Source organism: Mauremys reevesii, linkage group 3 (assembly GCF_016161935.1).
Source record: "Mauremys reevesii isolate NIE-2019 linkage group 3, ASM1616193v1, whole genome shotgun sequence".
NCBI classification, from domain to species: domain Eukaryota; kingdom Metazoa; phylum Chordata; order Testudines; family Geoemydidae; genus Mauremys; species Mauremys reevesii.
In genome coordinates, this window is record NC_052625.1 from 48,922,527 (window position 1) to 48,940,657 (window position 18,131).

Sequence of the window (18,131 nt, forward strand, 5' to 3'; positions counted from 1 at the left end):
ATCTATTCCTTTCCTAATGATTTCCCAACATTCTGCTTGCTTTTTTGACTGTCTCTGCTCAGTGAGTGGATGTTTTCAGAGAACTATCCACAATCATTCCAAGATCTCTTTCTTGAGTGATAACAGTTAATTTAGATCCCATCATTTTATATGTATAGTTGGGATTATGTTTTTCAGTGTGCATTACTTTGCATTTATCAACACTGACTTTAATTTGCCATTTTATTGCCCAGTGCCCCAGTTTTGTGAGATCGCTTTGTTACTCTTTGCAGTCTGCTTTGGACTTAACTATCTTGAGTAGTTCTGTATCTTCTGCAAATTTTGCCACCTCACTGTTTACCCCTTTTTCCAGATCATTTGTGAATATGTTGACTAGGACTGGCCCCAGTACAGACCCCTGAGGGACACCACTATTTACCTCTCTCCATTCTGAAAACTGACCATTTATTTCTACCCTTTGTTTCCTATCTTTTAACCACTTACTGATCCATAAAATGACTTTCCATCTTATCCCATGACAGCCTAATTTAGAGACAAGGTGGGTGATGTGGTGTCTTTTATTGGATCAGCTTCTGTTTGTCTCTTTTACCAATGTTCAACCTCTACAGAGCTCTTCTTCAGGTCTTTTTGTAAGTTTTTCTTCTGGCAAAAATTCGAATAGGACACACAGTAGCTTTTTGATAGTACTTACGGTAAAGCGGGTACTTATTTAAAGCATATAAAACATAGACTATGAGCTGTTTGTACAGTTGCTTGCAGAGCCTCTTCTTGACTCTTCCCCGCCCCCCGTAGTCATATTTTTATCAGGGTATTTCATGGTTGGGTTCGTCGGTGGGGAGTGCTAAGGCAGAGATTTATTTCTACTATATGGCCTTCTCGACACATGAACATTTTACTGATTTAACTAAACCAAAATAAGAATGCCCTCCCCCACACACTAAACCAAAATAAGAATGCCCTCCCCCACACAGACACACTAATTTAACTAAACCAGTTTCTAAACAGATTTAGTTAAAGGGATACAATTTTCTTGTGTAGAGGAGTCCAAAAATACAGTTCCCTGCCTCTTGGACAATTAGTTGTTTTGCTTTGTATAATAATGTCAGTTGGAGTGACAGACAGCTGTGTATGCATACATAAAAACATTTTTATATGCTACATAGTGTATGTATATAGTACTCTAATGTCTTTGAAGTTCAGTCAGTGTTGTTACCTCTGGCAGAAAAGTTTGTGGATTCAATTCCCGGTACATAAGGACTTGGGTTTATGCATGGAAGGCCAGCAGCATGGTCTAGATTGGAGTCAAGATATCTGGGTTGTCTTATGCATTCTGACAGGGACTCACTGTGTGAACATGGCTGCACTACTTAAATTTTCTACAACTCGGTTTTCTCATCTGTAGAACACGGTCATAATTACTTCCCTTTGTTGAGTACTTTGAGCCGTGAAAGTGCTATAGAAGTACAAAGTACTTTTATTACCATTATGCCTAAATCTGATATTCCAGTGTGATACTAGGCATATGATATATTGTTAGGTCCCATCCACTTAATGGAAACAATTGTTGATCTTGGTTGTGACCTATTCCATATTGCAGTTATATTACATTATAGTTATATTATAGCACAATAATAGTCCATGTATGTCAGAGTAAAATGTGTTACAGCTCTGCATGGGAAAACCCATGATTCAGAACTATTGTTAAAATCATTTTTTTGGACAGTGTGGATGGGTCTTCAGGAGGAACAGATCTTCAAATGAGATAATATTTAGCATTTATAATGCATTTTTTAATCTTACCTCATTTTACGAATGTTGGGCCAGATTAACTTCATGCACAGGAAAGTACAAACCGCACTTCTTTGAACCAGCCTGACCATCTGCCCTCATGGGGGGTTTACCCCAGGGAAGGCAGGTGACCATACTTTTTGTTTTCTTGGAGTTTCTGGAGGCAGAGGTCAGTTTTAATCATAGCTGGGGCTTTATGAAAACCTCACTAGTGGAGACTTTCAGAGGGATACTTATTCTTCATCTCACTGGACTGCCCATTGCTGAGGCTGTGCAGGATGATTACAGGCCCTCCACTAAAGGAGAGGTTTTGGGCACCTTGCACCACCACAGCTTCCTGCTAAGTGGATTTTCCACTGCCCTTTTTTTTGTTTGTTTGTTTTTGTATCAAGCTCTGCATTAGCAGAAGCCAGCACAGTTTCAAGGTGAATCTAGCTCAGTAACTTAACTATTCCTCACAACCTACCTGTAAAGTGCTTTAGTGAATATTTGACAGATTGGGACAGTTGTCAGAGGTGGGATTAGAATTCTGGCAGTACAGGTCTCAGGTCCTGTGCTCTGTAAAACCATGAGGCCACACTTTGACTCATCTCTCCATCTCTTGCTGCTCTCTTGGGAGAAATTAAAGATCGCATAGAACTTTATTGATAGGATAATAGGGGGATAATCCTGTTGTCCTGGGCATCTGACAGTAAAAATAGATTTCAGGGTTTTGTATGTGATGTAATGCTCCTGGGGAGGACACTTTAAATAATCACACCAAACAGTCAATTCAGTTCCAACCTTTCTTCTTCTTTAGCTTAGTTTACATAGACACCAAACTTGGTGACGTTCCCCTCCTCCCACACTGGCGAGCCACTGGGATTTTTTTATATCACACATGGTTCCCCTCCTACAATTTCTTCCTCTGTCAAGTATTCATACCCCCTTTAATAACCAGCAGGGGGATCATCACATTGAGCTACTGCCAAATGCATAATGACTGCTGCCTTAGCTGTACACAGTCACTGCACTACTGATATCCAGTTCAGCACTGTAAAGTGCTTAGGGCTACTTTGGGAATGTGCTATATTAAACCCAACTATTCTAAATCCTATTTAATATAAAGAGGTTGCAGCAGGGGGAGTGAGAAAGCTGGCGAGAGGTTTGAGATTGCATTAATCTATTTTTACTATAGAAAATATCTAATCATTTAAGGTCCAATTCTGCCAATAGTCCCACTGATTTCCTATAGCAATACTTGTAGAATAAGGTACTACTCGGGACAAAATAAATGTGGCAGAATTGGGTCCTAGAAGAATTGAGATAGCAAATTTGTAATGAGCTGATGGAGCTGAGAATTGGCCTAGTACAGATGTTATTACCATGAAAACAGAAAATAAAAACATGTTTCATATCTGACTCAAAATAAAGGTGCACTTAAACTTGTAAAAAGACAACATTTTTATTTGAATGATATGACAGAGCTGTCACAGGAGTGTTACCTGCTATAAAGAAAGCTTAAGAATTATTACCTTTATTAGACCAGTGACACTGAGCTTTAGCCATACATTTCTAAGTTCTGTCCCTCTACAGAGACAATTTTCTTTTCTTAAATAAACTGTCATGCTAGTGTTAATATATTGTTGGCTCCCTCATACTCTGAGAATACTGCTGATATAAAACATGTATATGTTAGATTGGTAATAGTATCTTTAGTGTAGCTGACTAGAACAAATGTGTTTCCCTCATGGCTGTGCTAATGTGATAAAGGAAAATTGGCTGTTCATCAGCTTTTGGCTGGGTAAAGACAGTAGAGATGGAACCACATTCTTTTTTATGCATTAATACAACTGAGAACTTTTCACTAGTTATATTTCATGTGCCTGCATGTTGTGCAAAGATGTTGTAAAACATGAGATAATGCTACAAATAACAAAGTAGAAAAGCCTGTATCTTTTATAATGATAACAGTCAAACACCAAATGACAGTAAAAGGCTGTAAAAAAATGTGATGCTACCCCCCCCTGCAAGTCAATCCCTCCCCCCCCCCCCCGACCACTCTCACATACAGGGCATTGGCTGTTTAAAGGCTTTGTATTAAATTAAATAAGATCTTCCTGCATTTGGGTCATGGATGTGTCAACACAGAAAGCTAACTTAAAATGAAAGTGATGTGCTTAGAGTGGAGAAACCCATATGCGAGAACTTTTTGAGCAAATCTCAATGCCTAGTAATTATGATAACCGTCCGATTTTTTTTCAGTGGAAGGGCAATAAATCTTTGTCTAAATTTGGGAAATATTGACTGAATCTGGAAATAACAATAATAAAACTTAGCATGTATATTTATTTTAAAGTATAATTTCAGGGAAATAAATTTTCTCCATAAAATCAATTTTCTATTCATTTCACATACTCTTTCTTAAAATACTAATAGAATCATGGTGCCTGAAGCACCGATGATAATCACTCAAGCTCAGATTTATAGATAACTATGACTGTTTATCTTGGTCAGAATTGGAAAGGTTTTGTTGGTGGAATAGCATTCTGAATGCTCGTTCTCTGATTTTCAAAATGAATTTTTCAGGGTCTCGCCTTCCTTTTGCACCAAATTACGTTGGCTCACAAGCCTTTTGTTTGTCTTCACACACCCCTTGTTCTTAAGAATGCAATTATTCCAGCCCTATTTGATTTGATTAGAGTGGATCTCAAGGCAGGCTAGAGCACTCCAGCTTCTCTTAGCCTCTATCGGTAGAGACGATTCACCAGGCATCCATTTAAGTTCATGATTACCTGTTTCTTCAAAATGGAAATAACATTCCATAATCCGGCAACAACAAAATAATGTTTTGAAATCTGACACTCTCCAAACCATCATTTGAAATAAACCTCACAGAAACAAAATACAGTTAAAATCTGATAATTCCTGGTTTGAATGTTCTTGTGAATAAATCACTCACATAAATAAACAAGAAGGTTTTTCAATAAAGTTTATTCATTGTATTTATTAATGCAGTGAGCTATCAGGGCGAGTTTGAACATTTTGAATGAGTTGCATTTAATATATTAAAGTTAGGGAAATATGTCTATAAGGCAATGAAATTGGTATGTGGTTTCCTTTCCCGTGAGTCTGTCTCTCCTTATTTTTCAGATTAAATTTTTGAATTCCATAAAATCACACCTAGAAGCCCGCTATGTTATAAATTCTTTCTAATTTCATGTAATTTATACTCTAATTCAGAACAGTCCTTACAGAAAAAAGCTCAGTGTCTTCTGAATTACTAGGACTGGGAGACTGCCACTAAATATTTCTGTGAATATTAACTCAAATTTAACGTGAATTGGCAAGAAAAAGAATGCTTGCAGAAATCACTGTCTGGAGTGAAGACTGTCTGCATAGACATCCCCTAGTGTAGGGGAATCTCCAGTGGGTACAGAGTAGGTTTAGCTAGTGCTCCTTGCAGCCAGGGGGCAGATCAAGGGTTGGAAGGTATGTTGGAGGAATGTCAGAGGCCTGTTTGAATGTGTTGTGCTTGCTTTGCTAAACTAAGCTGGTGGATGGTCCTTTGGGGTCCATATTAGATGGTACAAATTAGAGAAGCCCCCAGACTGCCCTAACGTGTTCAGAGCCTAGCAGAGAATCAAGGAGTCATAACAGACAGCCTGATGCCACCACCTCATCTCCAAATTTGGCCCCACATTTCAAACCTGTAGGGATAATCTTGGCATGGCACAATATCTAAACGAATATTTTGCCTCGGTCTTTAATGAGGCTAATGAAGGGCTAAGGAATAGTGGTAGAGGGACTGACGGGAATGAAGATATGGGGGTAGACATTACGGTATCTGAGGTAGAAGCCAAACTTGAACAGCTTAACGGAAGTAAATCAGGGGGCCTGGATAATCTTCATCCTAGAATATTAATGGAATTGGTGAGTGAAATTGCAAGCCTGTTAGCGATGATTTTTAATAAATCTCTAAACTCGGGGGTTGTACCGTTTGACTGGAGATTAGCTAATATAGTTCCTATATTCAAGAAGGGGAAAAAAAGTGACCCAGGTAACTACAGGCCTGTTAGTTTAACATCTGTAGCATGCAAAGTCATGGAAAAAATTTTAAAGGAGAGAGTGGTTACGGACCTTGAGGCCGATGGCAACTGGGACAAATTACAGCATGGTTTTACGAAAGGTAGATCGTGCCAAACCAACCTGATCTCCTTCTTTGAGAAAGTCACAGATTTTTTAGACAAGGGAAATGCGGTGGATCTAATATATCTTGATTTCAGTAAGGCGTTTGATACGGTACCGCATGAGGAATTACTGGTTAAATTGGAAAAGATGGGGATCGAAATGAAAATCCAGAGGTGGATAAGGAGCTGGTTAAAGGGGAGACTGCAGAGGGTCGTATTGAAGGGTGATCTGTCGGGTTGGAGGGGGGTTACCAGTGGAGTTCCTCAAGGTTCGGTTTTGGGTCCGATTTTATTTAATCTATTTATCGCTGACCTCGGAACCAAAAGTAGGAGTGGGCTGATAAAGTTTGCGGATGACACCAAGTTGGGAGGTATTGCCAATTCGGAAAAGGATCGGGATATCCTCCAGGGAGATTTGGATGACCTTGTAAACTGGTTTCAGAGTAGCAGCCGTGTTAGTCTGTATCCGCAAAAAAAACAGGAGTACTTGTGGCACCTTAGAGACTAACAAATTTATTTCAGCATGAGCTTTCGTGAGCTAAAGCTCACTTCTTCGGATGCATAGAATGGAACACACAGACAGGAGATATTTATACATACAGAGAACATGAAAAGGTGGAAGTATGCATACCAACAGGCAGAGTGTAATCAATTGAGATGAGCTATCGTTAGCAGGAGGAAAAAAAACTTTTTGAAGTGATAATTAAGATGGCCCATAGAAGGTGTGAGGAGAACTTAACATAGGGAAATAGATTCAATTGGTGTAATGACCCAACCATTCCCAGTCTTTGTTTAAACCACAGTTAATTGTATCTAGTTTGCATATTAATTCAAGTTCAGCAGTCTCTCTTTGGAGTCTGTTTTTGAAGTTTTTTTGTTGCAAAATTGCCACCTTCAAGTCTGTCACTGAGTGGTTAGAAAGGTTGAAGTGTTCTCCCACTGGTTTTTGAATGTTATGATTCCTGATGTCAGATTTGTGTCCATTTATTCTTTTGCGTAGAGACTGTCCGGTTTGGCCAATGTACATGGCAGAGGGGCATTGCTGGCACATGATGGCATATATCACGTTGGTAGATGTGCAGGTGTACGAGCCCCTGATGGTGTGTCTGATGTGATTAGGTCCTGTGATCAACTGTAAAACTGGAGTAAACTGGAGTATTAGTAACAGGATGAAATTCAATAATGAGAAGTGTAAGGTCATGCATTTAGGGATGACTAACAAGAATTTTAGTTATAAGCTGGGGACGCACCAGTTGGAAGTAACGGAGGAGGAGAAGGACCTAGGAGTCCTGGTTGATCGTAGGATGACTATGAGTAGGCAATGTGATGTGGCCGTTAAAAAAGCTAATGCGGTCTTGGGATGCATTAGGCGAGGTATTTCTAGTAGAGATAAGGAGGTGCTAGTCCCGTTATATAAGGTGTTGGTGAGACCTCATTTGGAGTATTGTGTGCATTTTTGGTCTCCCATGTTTAAGGAGGATGAATTCAAACTGGAACGGGTACAAAGAAGGGCCACTAGAATGATCCGAGGAATGGAAAGCCTGTCGTATGAAAGGAGACTTGAGGAGCTCGGTTTGTTTTCCTTAACCAAAAGAAGGATAAGAGGAGATATGATTGCACTCTTTAAATATATCAGAGGGATAAATACCAGGGAAGGAGAGGAATTATTTCAGCTCAGTGCTAATGTGGACACGAGGACAAATGGATATAAATTGTCAGTCAGGAAATTTAGGCTTGAAATTAGACGAAGGTTTCTAACCATCAGAGGAGTGCAATTCTGGAACAGCCTACCGAGGGAAACAGTGGGGGCGAAGGACCTCCATGACTTTAAGATTAAGCTGGATAAGTTTATGGAGGGGATGGTATGATAGGATAACGGGTTTAGTCAATACGTCAATAATGTGCCACACTGGTAATTAGTACAAAGGGTCAATGTTGGGATATTGTTAGCCTTTTCCAGAGGGTCTGGCTGGAGAGTCTTGCCCACATGCTCGGGGTTCAGCTGATCGCCATATTTGGGGTCGGGAAGGAATTTTCCTCCAGGGTAGATTGGCAGTGGCCCTGGAGGTTTTTCGCCTTCCTCCGAAGCATGGGGCAGGGGTCACTTGCTGGTGGATTATCTGCTACTTGAAGTCTTTAAATCATGATTTGGAACATTCAACAGCAGAGTCAAGGGAGAGAATTAGTTCAGGAGTGGGTGGATCGGCTTATGTGGCCTGCATCTTGCAGGAGGTCAGACTAGATGATCATAATGGTCCCTTCTGATCTTGAATTCTATGATTCTATGATTCTATGAATGTTTATTTGTAGTAAGCAACTTTTAAATAGCCCAGGAAGTGATCTAAACTAGGGACTGACCATATACTTGGTGAATCTCCACCGTCACATGCATACACTTCGTGTAAAATCACTATGGTAATGACAGAAAAATGACAGTAAATCAGTGCATTTGGTATATTTTGCGTTATCGTATATTTAATGGGATACTATTTGACACATCAAGATGGCTAACTTTCCCCAAACACTTTGCTATATACCAGGCACAGAGAGACTCTAGCAAGGGAGACCAGTGTCTAACCATATACTTTAAAACAAGGATTGGGTTCCAGTAGTGCAAACATTTATTCATATGTGTAACTTTATTCATGCACATACAATCACTTTGTATGAAAGTGGTAAGAGAGAATTTAAATTTAAACTCTGTACTCATCCTCTAAATCTGACAGAAATCTCACTTTTCTAGGAATGAAGACTAGGCAAAATTGTATGTGGCTCAGAAAAGAAAAGGTTGCAAGTCTATATGACAAACACCCAGTTGCAAGCCACAAAGCTTGAGTTCTAAATGTCGAGTATTGTATGCTACAGGGGACGGCAACCTTTCAGAAGTGGTGTGCAGAGTCAGTAATACATTTTAACGTTTTTAGAAGGTCTTTCTATAAGTCTATAATATGTAACTAAACTATTGTATGTAAAGTAAATAAGGTTTTTAAAATGTTTAAGAAGCTTCATTTAAAATTAAATTATAATGCAGAGCCCCCCAGACCGGTGGCCAGGACCTGGGCAGTGCCACTGAAAATCAGCTGGTGTGCCATGTTTGGCATGCATGCCATAGGTTGCCTACCCATGGTATACTACCATCAAACTGTTTGTGATTAGTCTTTGGAGTAAAAGGCAAAAAGTTGGTTAATTGAGGAAATTGTGATATGCTCATAGTTATTCTGTGAACAGAAAAAGGAGGTTAAATTAATCTAGTAAAGTATTTGTTCACTCAGCTCTATAAATTAAAGGGAACTGTTTGCCATGCTTCATTTATCAATAAAGTAGGGCTGTCAAACGATTAAAAAATTAATCGTGATTAATCGTGCGATTAAAAAATTAATAGCGATTAATTGTGCGATTAATCGCACTGTTAAACAATAATAGAATTCCATTTATTTAAATATTTTTGGATGTTTTCCACATTTTCCAATACATTTATTTCAATTACAACAGAGAATATATAGTGCACAGTGCTCATTTTATAATTATTTTTATTACAAGTGTTTGCACTCTAAAAAGACAAAAGAAATAGTATTTTTCAATTCACCTGATACAAGTACTATAGTGCAATCTCTTTATCATGAAAGTTGAACTTACAAATATAGACTTATGTACAAAATAACTGAATTCAAAAATAGAACAATGTAAAATTTTAGAGCTTGCCAGTCCACTCAGTCCTACTTCTTGTTCAGCCAATCATTCAGACAAACAAATTTGTTTACATTTGCAGGAGATAATACTGGCCACGTCTTGTTTACAATGTCACCTGAAAGTGAGAACAGACGTTCTCATGGTACTGTTGTAGCCGGCAGCGCAAGATATTTACGTGCCAGATGCGCTAAAGATTCATGTGTACCTTTATGCTTCAACCATCTTTCCAGGGAACATGCGTCCATGCTGATGGTGGGTTCTGCTCAAAAAACATCCAAAACAGTGTGGATCGACGCTTGTTTGTTTTCATCATCTGAGTCAGATGCCACCAGCAGAAGATTGATTGATTTTCTTTTTTGGTGGTTCGGGTTCTGTAGTTTCCACATTGGAGTGCTGCTCTATTAAAACTTATAAAAGCACTCTCCCTATCCCCTCCCTCTCAGATTTTGGAAGGCATTTCACATTCTTAAATCTTGGGTTGAGTGCTGTAGCTATCTTTACAAATCTCACATTAGTACCTTCTTTGCATTTTGTCAGTTCTGCAGTGAAAGTATTCTTAAAATGAACAACATGTGCTAGGTCATCATCTGAGACTGCCATAACATGAACTGTATCACAGAATGTAGATAAAACAGAGTAGGGGACGTACAATTCTCCCCCAAGGAGTTCAGTCACAAATTTAATTAATGCATTATTTTTTAATGAGCATCATCAGCATGGAAGCATGTCCTCTGGAATGGTAGCCGAAGCATGAAGGGACACATGAATGTTTAGCACATCTGGCACGTAAATACCTTGCAGTGCTGGCTACAAAAGTGCCACGCAAATGCCTGTTCTCACTTTCTGGTCACTTTGTAAATAAGAAGAGGACAGCATTATGTCCTGTAAATGTAAACAAACTTATTTGTCTTTGCGATTGGCTTAACAAGAAGTAAGACTGAGTGGACTTGTAGGCTCTGAAGTTTGACGTTTTGTTTTTCAGTGCACTTATGTAACAAAAAGAATCTACATTTGTAAATTGCACTTTCAGGACAAAAAGATTGCACTACAGTACTTGTATGAGGTGAATTGAAAAACACAATTTCTTCTGTTTATCATTTTTACAGTGCAAATATTTGTAATCAAAATATACACTCTGATTTCAATTACAACACAGAATACAAGATATATACGAAAATGTAGAAAAAACATCCAAAATATTTAATAAATTTCACTTGATATTCTCTTGTTTAAGAGTGTGATTGAAACTGCGATTAATCGCGATTAATTTTTTTGAGTTAATCGCGTGAGTTAACTTTGATTAATTGACAGCCCTACAATAAAGTAAACTTTTTAAACTATGTACCAGATTCTGGCTCAGGTCTGGGTTTGATCCCCATGAATGCCCAGTTAGGCACCTCTGTGATCTTGTGTTCTTGTCAGATCTATTTTTTTCCAGCATACATCCTTAACACATTAATGCAACTTCTTCTGTTTACTTTAAATTGTAGATGGTAAAAAATAAAAAAGTAAATTATAGTTTTAAATTCAGGGTTTTCTCATGGTTAGCACAAAGGACTCTTGAAATCTATGCACCACCTCTACCACTTTGTGTTTTGACCATTGGCTAGTAATTTAAATTCATTGGGCCTCTTTATGCATCTTTAAAAGGAGGATGATATATCACAAACGTGTCACATAATTAGTTAATGTTTGTAAAGTGCTTTAAGATCCTTGTATGTAATGTGGGAAGTAGTCATTATTATTTTAATTACTGTTCTGCACAGTGAAGGAATGATACCCTCAGTACTGTGAGAAAGATGTGTTGAAATGTCCTCCCCATCAAGGAAAAATACTAATAGGATTATGGTGTATGAAGCCCTAATCTTAAAATGAAGAAATACCTAGGTATTAAAGTAAAATTGGGAATGGGGTGATAAAGTTGACTCTGCATTTCCTTGGTTGTGTGTTGGTTCAAGTCAGACAGACCCCTTAATATTAATTCAGTATAGCTTTTTGCTTGTTTTGGCCATTATGATACTTTTCTAATCTATGTATCTGACATTTTTGTTACCTAGATTACTAGTGGGAAGATTAGTTAATAAATATGGAAAACGGGCCAGGGGATTTAAAAGACATCAATAAAGTAAAAAAACTCCCTTACTTAGTTCAAAATGGTTAATCAATAATAGATGCAATTAGTACAAAATTCAAAATGATTATTTCTAATGAACCTGTATTTGCCTCTTTATATATATCTTTGAAGGTTCACCACACCAAAATCAGTTTCTTTGTAGATGGTTTGGAGGATGACAACACTGCTTTTGATTCAAGAATACTTGGCGGACCAATTGCAGACCTTGCTGCTGACGGTGCACTGCAAATTGGGCAAAGTTTCAGTGGTAAGTTCTGCTGTATTTTAGCACTGTATGCTCAGCATTCAAAGTATTATATGCTTGATGTGTGTCTAAAACCATGGTATGTAGCTCTGCAAGCTAATTTTCAGTGATGCATATTGAAAAGGTACATAAAGCTAGGCACACGGCTCCATGCAACAAAAAATGCCCATTAGTAAATGGCATTCTTCAGAAACTTGGCACCGAGACAGAGGTGTCTGGATGATGGCATAATAGGTCATGGAGATTATCACAGCCAGGTAGATTTTTCAGCATGTTCTAGAAACCAGGTATCTAACAAGGCCAGCATCTCCCACAGAATAAATATGCTGAATCTGTGTACTTATCTGAACTGTTTGTAGCAACTAGACAACTTTCCTTTCCTGAGCCAGGAAGAGAACTCAAGTTTCCTGTTACCTAATATTCCTCTGCTTTCTATCAAATACTCATGAAAGCTGCTTGCAAAGTGTGGGGTTCCTCAGCCTTCACCAATGACTGATTCACATAGATGATAACTTACTACTGCTACCAGTCCTTCCTTTCAGACTACATCATGATTTATAGAGCTGTACATCAGTCTACATTCAGAATTAGACAAATTCAACATCATTGTATGAACAGTGCAAAATCCGGGTACTGTTAGTTTGTGTCTCTCTTCGATTCTGTATGATGATGAATTGGCTCTGTGGACAAAAAAGGTACCACTGATCAAGAACATATTGTAATTTGGAACTAACTCCTAAATATATCTGTGTCTGTCTTAAACAGAATTATTTTGTTATTGGGCAACCAGAAAAGTAATTTTCCATCCTACTTTTAAAAACTCTTAAAATATCTAGAAATGTCTATGTTGTCATTCTAACTTTTAAATACTATCAACCTAATGACTGTATAAAGGAAAGGAATATTTTAAATACCTTTTATCTTTATTTTATAAATTGATAGGTACAGTTGTACCTACTGTATCTGTTCTCTAATTAGAGGTGGCACATAGACTGGCTCATTACTTCTGTCTAATGAGCCGGTCCCTGTGCCACCTCTCTAATCAGAAAAGAGAGAGGTACAAAATGTTCCTATAAAGTTATTATAAATCATTCTTTTTATCAAAAATTTAAGTCACTGCCCTCTATAGTTTTGTCCACATCCAAGATGGTTTCATTCAGGGGAGGTAATTGTGCAAGAGAGAACACTGTGTGATGAATAAAGGTGCTCTCATGCAGTGCAGAGTTGCCTTCTGGTTGATGGAATTAGATTATTTATTTATATTATATTTTCATAGGTTTAGAGCAATTTGTTGGAAGAATGCAAGATTTTCGATTGTACCAAGTGGCACTTACAAACAGGTAAAAAAACCAAAACAAAAACCCTGTTGTTCTTGGTAAAACCTAGGAGTATGATGAGAGAGAGGCAGAATACATAATGGTAAATTTGTTCCCAAAAATATAGGGCTTTTTTTGATATTTTCCTTAAAAGATTGTTACTTTTGTGGTCATAGTTTGCTGGGAATGGATTCAACAGGACTGTTCGTATCAAACAGGCTTTGAGGCGAGATCAGTCATGGGTGGAATGTTAGATATAATTGTGCTTTTCAGATATTTTTAAAATATATACAGTGACTTCTAATACTAGATAGTCATACTGTGATATTCTTCGTGTTTATATGTTGTCATTGTTGCAACCTGGCCCAGTACTCCACTGTACAGTTACCCAGTTTGTGGTGAGTAGACCCCATTGCTGTGTCTCACGTGCTCCCAAGCCAACAGGGTCAGGGTAGAGTCTAATCCCTTTTTTGTCTCTGGGTCTGTACACTCCCAGGCTCAGACCGCTGGTCTGAGATGCTTTCCTGGGACATTTGGCACCACTCAACCATTCTAGACCCTGAACTCAGTGTCTGAGACTTTCCAAGCAACCTCAGACGCTTATAGACACTCCCCAGAGCTATGGGTACTCCAGGCTTCTAATTTAACTCCTCTGGGGACAAAGTGGCAGGTAAGCAAAAAAAGCAGGTTTAGCAAAAACATTTCTTACCTACAGAAACTTTGCTGTTGAAGCCCTCAAGAGTTACAATCTTTGAAAACCAAAATCCTTAGAGCACAATCCCCTGGTTTGATCTTGCCCCTTCTTGTGAGTCTGAGGTTTGTTAGTATTCCAGACTAGACAGAGACCCTTCTGCTCTCACTCTCCTGAAAGTCCTCCTTGCATGTGGGGATGGTCTGTCTCCTTGTCCAGAGCAGTACTTGGCTATGAAGGAGACCTCTGTCTCTGCCATGTGTTTCACTGGGAAATTCTCAACCATGTATGTTCCACCTCCATGCAGGCCCCTCAATAAAAAAGTCTATTACTCCATGCGGGTGAGCCAACAGTTGGGGCACAGTCAAAGTTGATGGCCCCAGATTGCAATCTGGATGACTTCTCAGTGATTGTCCTGCAATGAGGTATCAATCGTCTTATTTGGAAAGTCAGCCATTTGGAAATACATTACAATAGGCTGCCCTTAGGCAAGAATAGACATGGGTGCAAGGCATAAGAGAAAATGAATTCATAATTCAATACAGACATATCTGTACACTGTCACAATCACATTGGCTATATATTCTCTCAAGGAAATCCTTGCTGTTTCCCCCATGAAATAAAAATTAGATTAATTCAGCCAAATATATCATATTCTAAACTGTTTATCCGATTTTAAAAAATCCTTAACCCAGCATCCAATTTTGTGGGTATAGTGGCCAAAAACAAATGAGCCCAAAATACCATGCCCGGAATTAACTGCAGATGCAGATGATAGATAGTGGTGGACGTGATATACCATGACTTCAGTAAAGCTTTTGATACGGTCTCCCACAGTAGTCTTGCCAGCAAGTTTAAAGTAGTATGGATTGGATGAATGGACTACAGGGTGGACAGAAAGCTGGCTAGATCATCGGGCTCAACAAGTAGTGGTCAATGGCTCAATGTCTAGTTGGCAGCCGATATCAAGCGGAGTGCCCCAGGGGTCAGTCCTAGGGCTGGTTTTTTTCAACATCTTCATTAATGATCTGGATGATGGGATGGATTTGCACCCTTAGCAAGTTCGTGGATGACAATAAGCTGAAGAGGGAGGTAGGTACACTGGAAGGTAGAGATAGGGTCCAGAGTGACCTAGACAAATTGGAGGACTGGGCCAAAAGAAATTTCATGAGTTCAACAAGGACAAGTGCAGAGTCCTGCACTTAGGACAGAAGAATCCCATGCACTGCTACAGGCTGGGGACCAACTGGCTAAGTGACAGTTCTGCTGAAAAGGACCTGGGGATTACTGTGGAAGAGAAGCTGGATATAAGTCAACAGTGTGCCCTTGTTGGCAAGAAGGATAATGGCATATTGGGTTGCATTAGTATAAGCATTGCCAGCAGATTGAGCGAAGTGATTATTCCCCTCTATTCAGCACTGGTGAGGGCACGTCTGGAGTTTTGTGTCCAGTTTTTGGCCCCCTACTATAGAAAGAATGTGGACAAATTGGAGAGAGTCCAGCAGAGGGCAATTAAAATGATAGGGGGCTGGACCCATGACTTATGAGAGTCTGAGGGAACTGGGGTTATTTAGTCTGCAGAAGAGAAGAGTGAGGGGGGGATTTGATAGCAGCCTTCAACTACCTGAAGGGTTCCAAAGAGGATGGAGCTAGGCTGTTCTCAGTGGTGGCAGATGACAGAACAAGAAGCAGTGGTCTCAGGTTACAGTGTGGGAGGTCTAGGTTGGATATTAGGAAAAACTATTTCACTAGGAGGATGGTGAAGCACCAGAATGCGTTACCTAGGGAGGTGGTGGAATCTCCATCCTTAGAGATTTTTAAGGTTTGGCTTGACAAAGCCTTGGCTGGGATGATTTAGTTGGTGTTGGTCCTTCTTTGAGCTAGATTGGACTAGATGAACCTCCTGAGGTCTCTTCCAATCCTAATCTTCTCTGATTCTATGATAGCTGACATATCATTTGATTAAATATTCAGATATTCAGAAGTATCCACTAATTTTGGGTGCCTCAAACTTTTGGGTAATCTACCTGAGAACTAGAGCCTGATTTCATCTGCCAAATAAGTCAATGGGAACTCTATGTGGTCAATGTCCTTTGAAGTCCGTGTCTAATTGGGTAACCACAAAGAGAGGCACACATAGTTAGTGGACACTTAAGATATCAAGGCCAAAATTCTCAATAAACACTTTTTTTCTGCACTCATAGTTATTTGAGGGTGCAAATTTGTCTGCATAATTGGATGTTTTTCAGAAAATTCAGGTACTAACACTCAAGTGGATTTGTTGATACAGCTACTATAGACACGATGTCAATGCTATAATGTGTTTTAAGGAAAGTATTTGGATTGGTGATCAGAGTCAGGCATGATGTAATAAAAGAGAACTATTAATGGTGGTGTTCTAATCACATTTAGTGTGGTGGTTTATGATGGTGGTTAAGGCTAGGGCTGATATTTAATCTGTAATCATAGATGCACATAATTTCACTCATCTTTTACCCATGTACCTATTTACTTTTTTATGCTGTGACAGAGACATTTTGGAGGTATTCTCCAGGGAATTTCCTCACCTGCACACCCAGTCAGAATGCCGTTGCCCAGGCAGTCACCCCCGGGTACACCCTTTGGTGCAGAGGTATTGCATCCCTAATGGTGCAGATGACACAACTAACGACCGAGTGCTTAGGCTGAACCCAGAAGCCCATTCCCTGTGTTATATCAACGATAATGATATTGGGACCTCCTGGATTTCATCTCTGTTCATTGACACTGCACATCTGGACCATGGCGTTACTATCACAATAGATTTACAAAATGGACAGTATCAGGTAATGAGAAGGCTATGTTTTTCCTGTTTATTTGTTAGTGGGGCATGAGAATGGAATGTAGTTGATGCTTCCTGATTTTTATTAAATGAAAGCTAGGAGGAGGCTTAAAGTACACCAGTTTTCAATTTTAAGCAAGTTCAAACCTCTTACTTTGAGCTATCAACAGTCACTTTGGTGGCCTGGAAGAAATTTCCTCCTGTGTTTCTGGTTTCTGGATTATCTCTGATACATCAGATCTTGGCTAGTGTCAGAGGCAGTGTAATGGAGTAGATGAACTAATGTTCAGCTCCAGTATGACAACTTCTATGTTCATGAACAAAACATGCATTTTTAAGTTGCTTCACTGCTGTAATTTTTAACCATAATTTCTATTAAAACACAAGGGACTGATTTCATGCCTTCAGCCACTGGAAGATAGGTGCAGTAAAAAAAAGTCTGCTCAAGGGTGTGCAACAGTACAAAATCATGTTAAATCTCTGCTTTATCAGGGACTTGAAGTTGGCTTGTGAAGCCCACAAAGGGGATGGACTGGTTTGGGTGAGCACAGACAGGCCAACTAACATTTCCACCAGCCTGGGTTCTGTGGAGTCCTGCTTGGAGTTTGGTGCTTCCCTCCAGTGGCGAAGGGCAGTAGCCTACTGTGGCCTGCCCTGGGGATGAATAGACCCTCTGATGAAACTGCTTCCATGAGAGCAGACATTTCAGTTTGTGCCCCTTATATGCACAGAGGTGAATCAAGCCCAAGGTCTAATGTTTATAAAACTTATCATCGTTCACTTTTTTGTTTATTGCCAATTGAGTTTGCATGTTTGGGGTAGCAGAAGAGAAGAATATGAGGATAGATTTTTGGCGTAGTTTGTAAGAATTTGTTCTCTATTTAAAAGCCAATTTAGATATCTGTGAAATATTAAGACTCAATTGATTAGGAGTATACATGTGGGAGTGCTTATCACAAATGTCCATACAAGAGTGTGGTGGAGGAAACTTCCTTCTATGTCACAGATATTTGAAATAGTTCCAGGCCGAAGTCAGGAAAAAATGATAAATTGGGTGGTCTTAAAACCAGAAAACTATCCACCACCTGTTTGGCAATACATAAGTATCCCTTTTTCTTGTGGCCAAAAGGTTGGTAATATCACAGAGCACGGACTTGCCATACAACGAGGTACTAATTTCAAATAGACCTCAAAAAGTAATGAAGAAGAATTGTCATGGAATGATTCCACTGCCTACCAAGGAGCAGTATAAAAAGAGCAGGTTTAACAAGGAAGTTT

The 18,131-nt window shown here is 39.2% G+C and overlaps 1 protein-coding gene across 1 annotated transcript in view; it reads left to right on the plus strand.

Annotated features, from left to right (window-relative positions):
• USH2A (usherin) overlaps window positions 1–18,131 on the plus strand; it is a 577,940-nt gene that overhangs the window by 39,726 nt on the left and 520,083 nt on the right. The window contains exons 4-6 of the mRNA XM_039530373.1: window positions 11,893–12,028; window positions 13,302–13,365; window positions 16,563–16,857. Of these exons, the coding sequence (XP_039386307.1) occupies window positions 11,893–12,028; window positions 13,302–13,365; window positions 16,563–16,857 (495 nt within the window). The remainder of the gene's footprint in view (window positions 1–11,892; window positions 12,029–13,301; window positions 13,366–16,562; window positions 16,858–18,131) is intronic.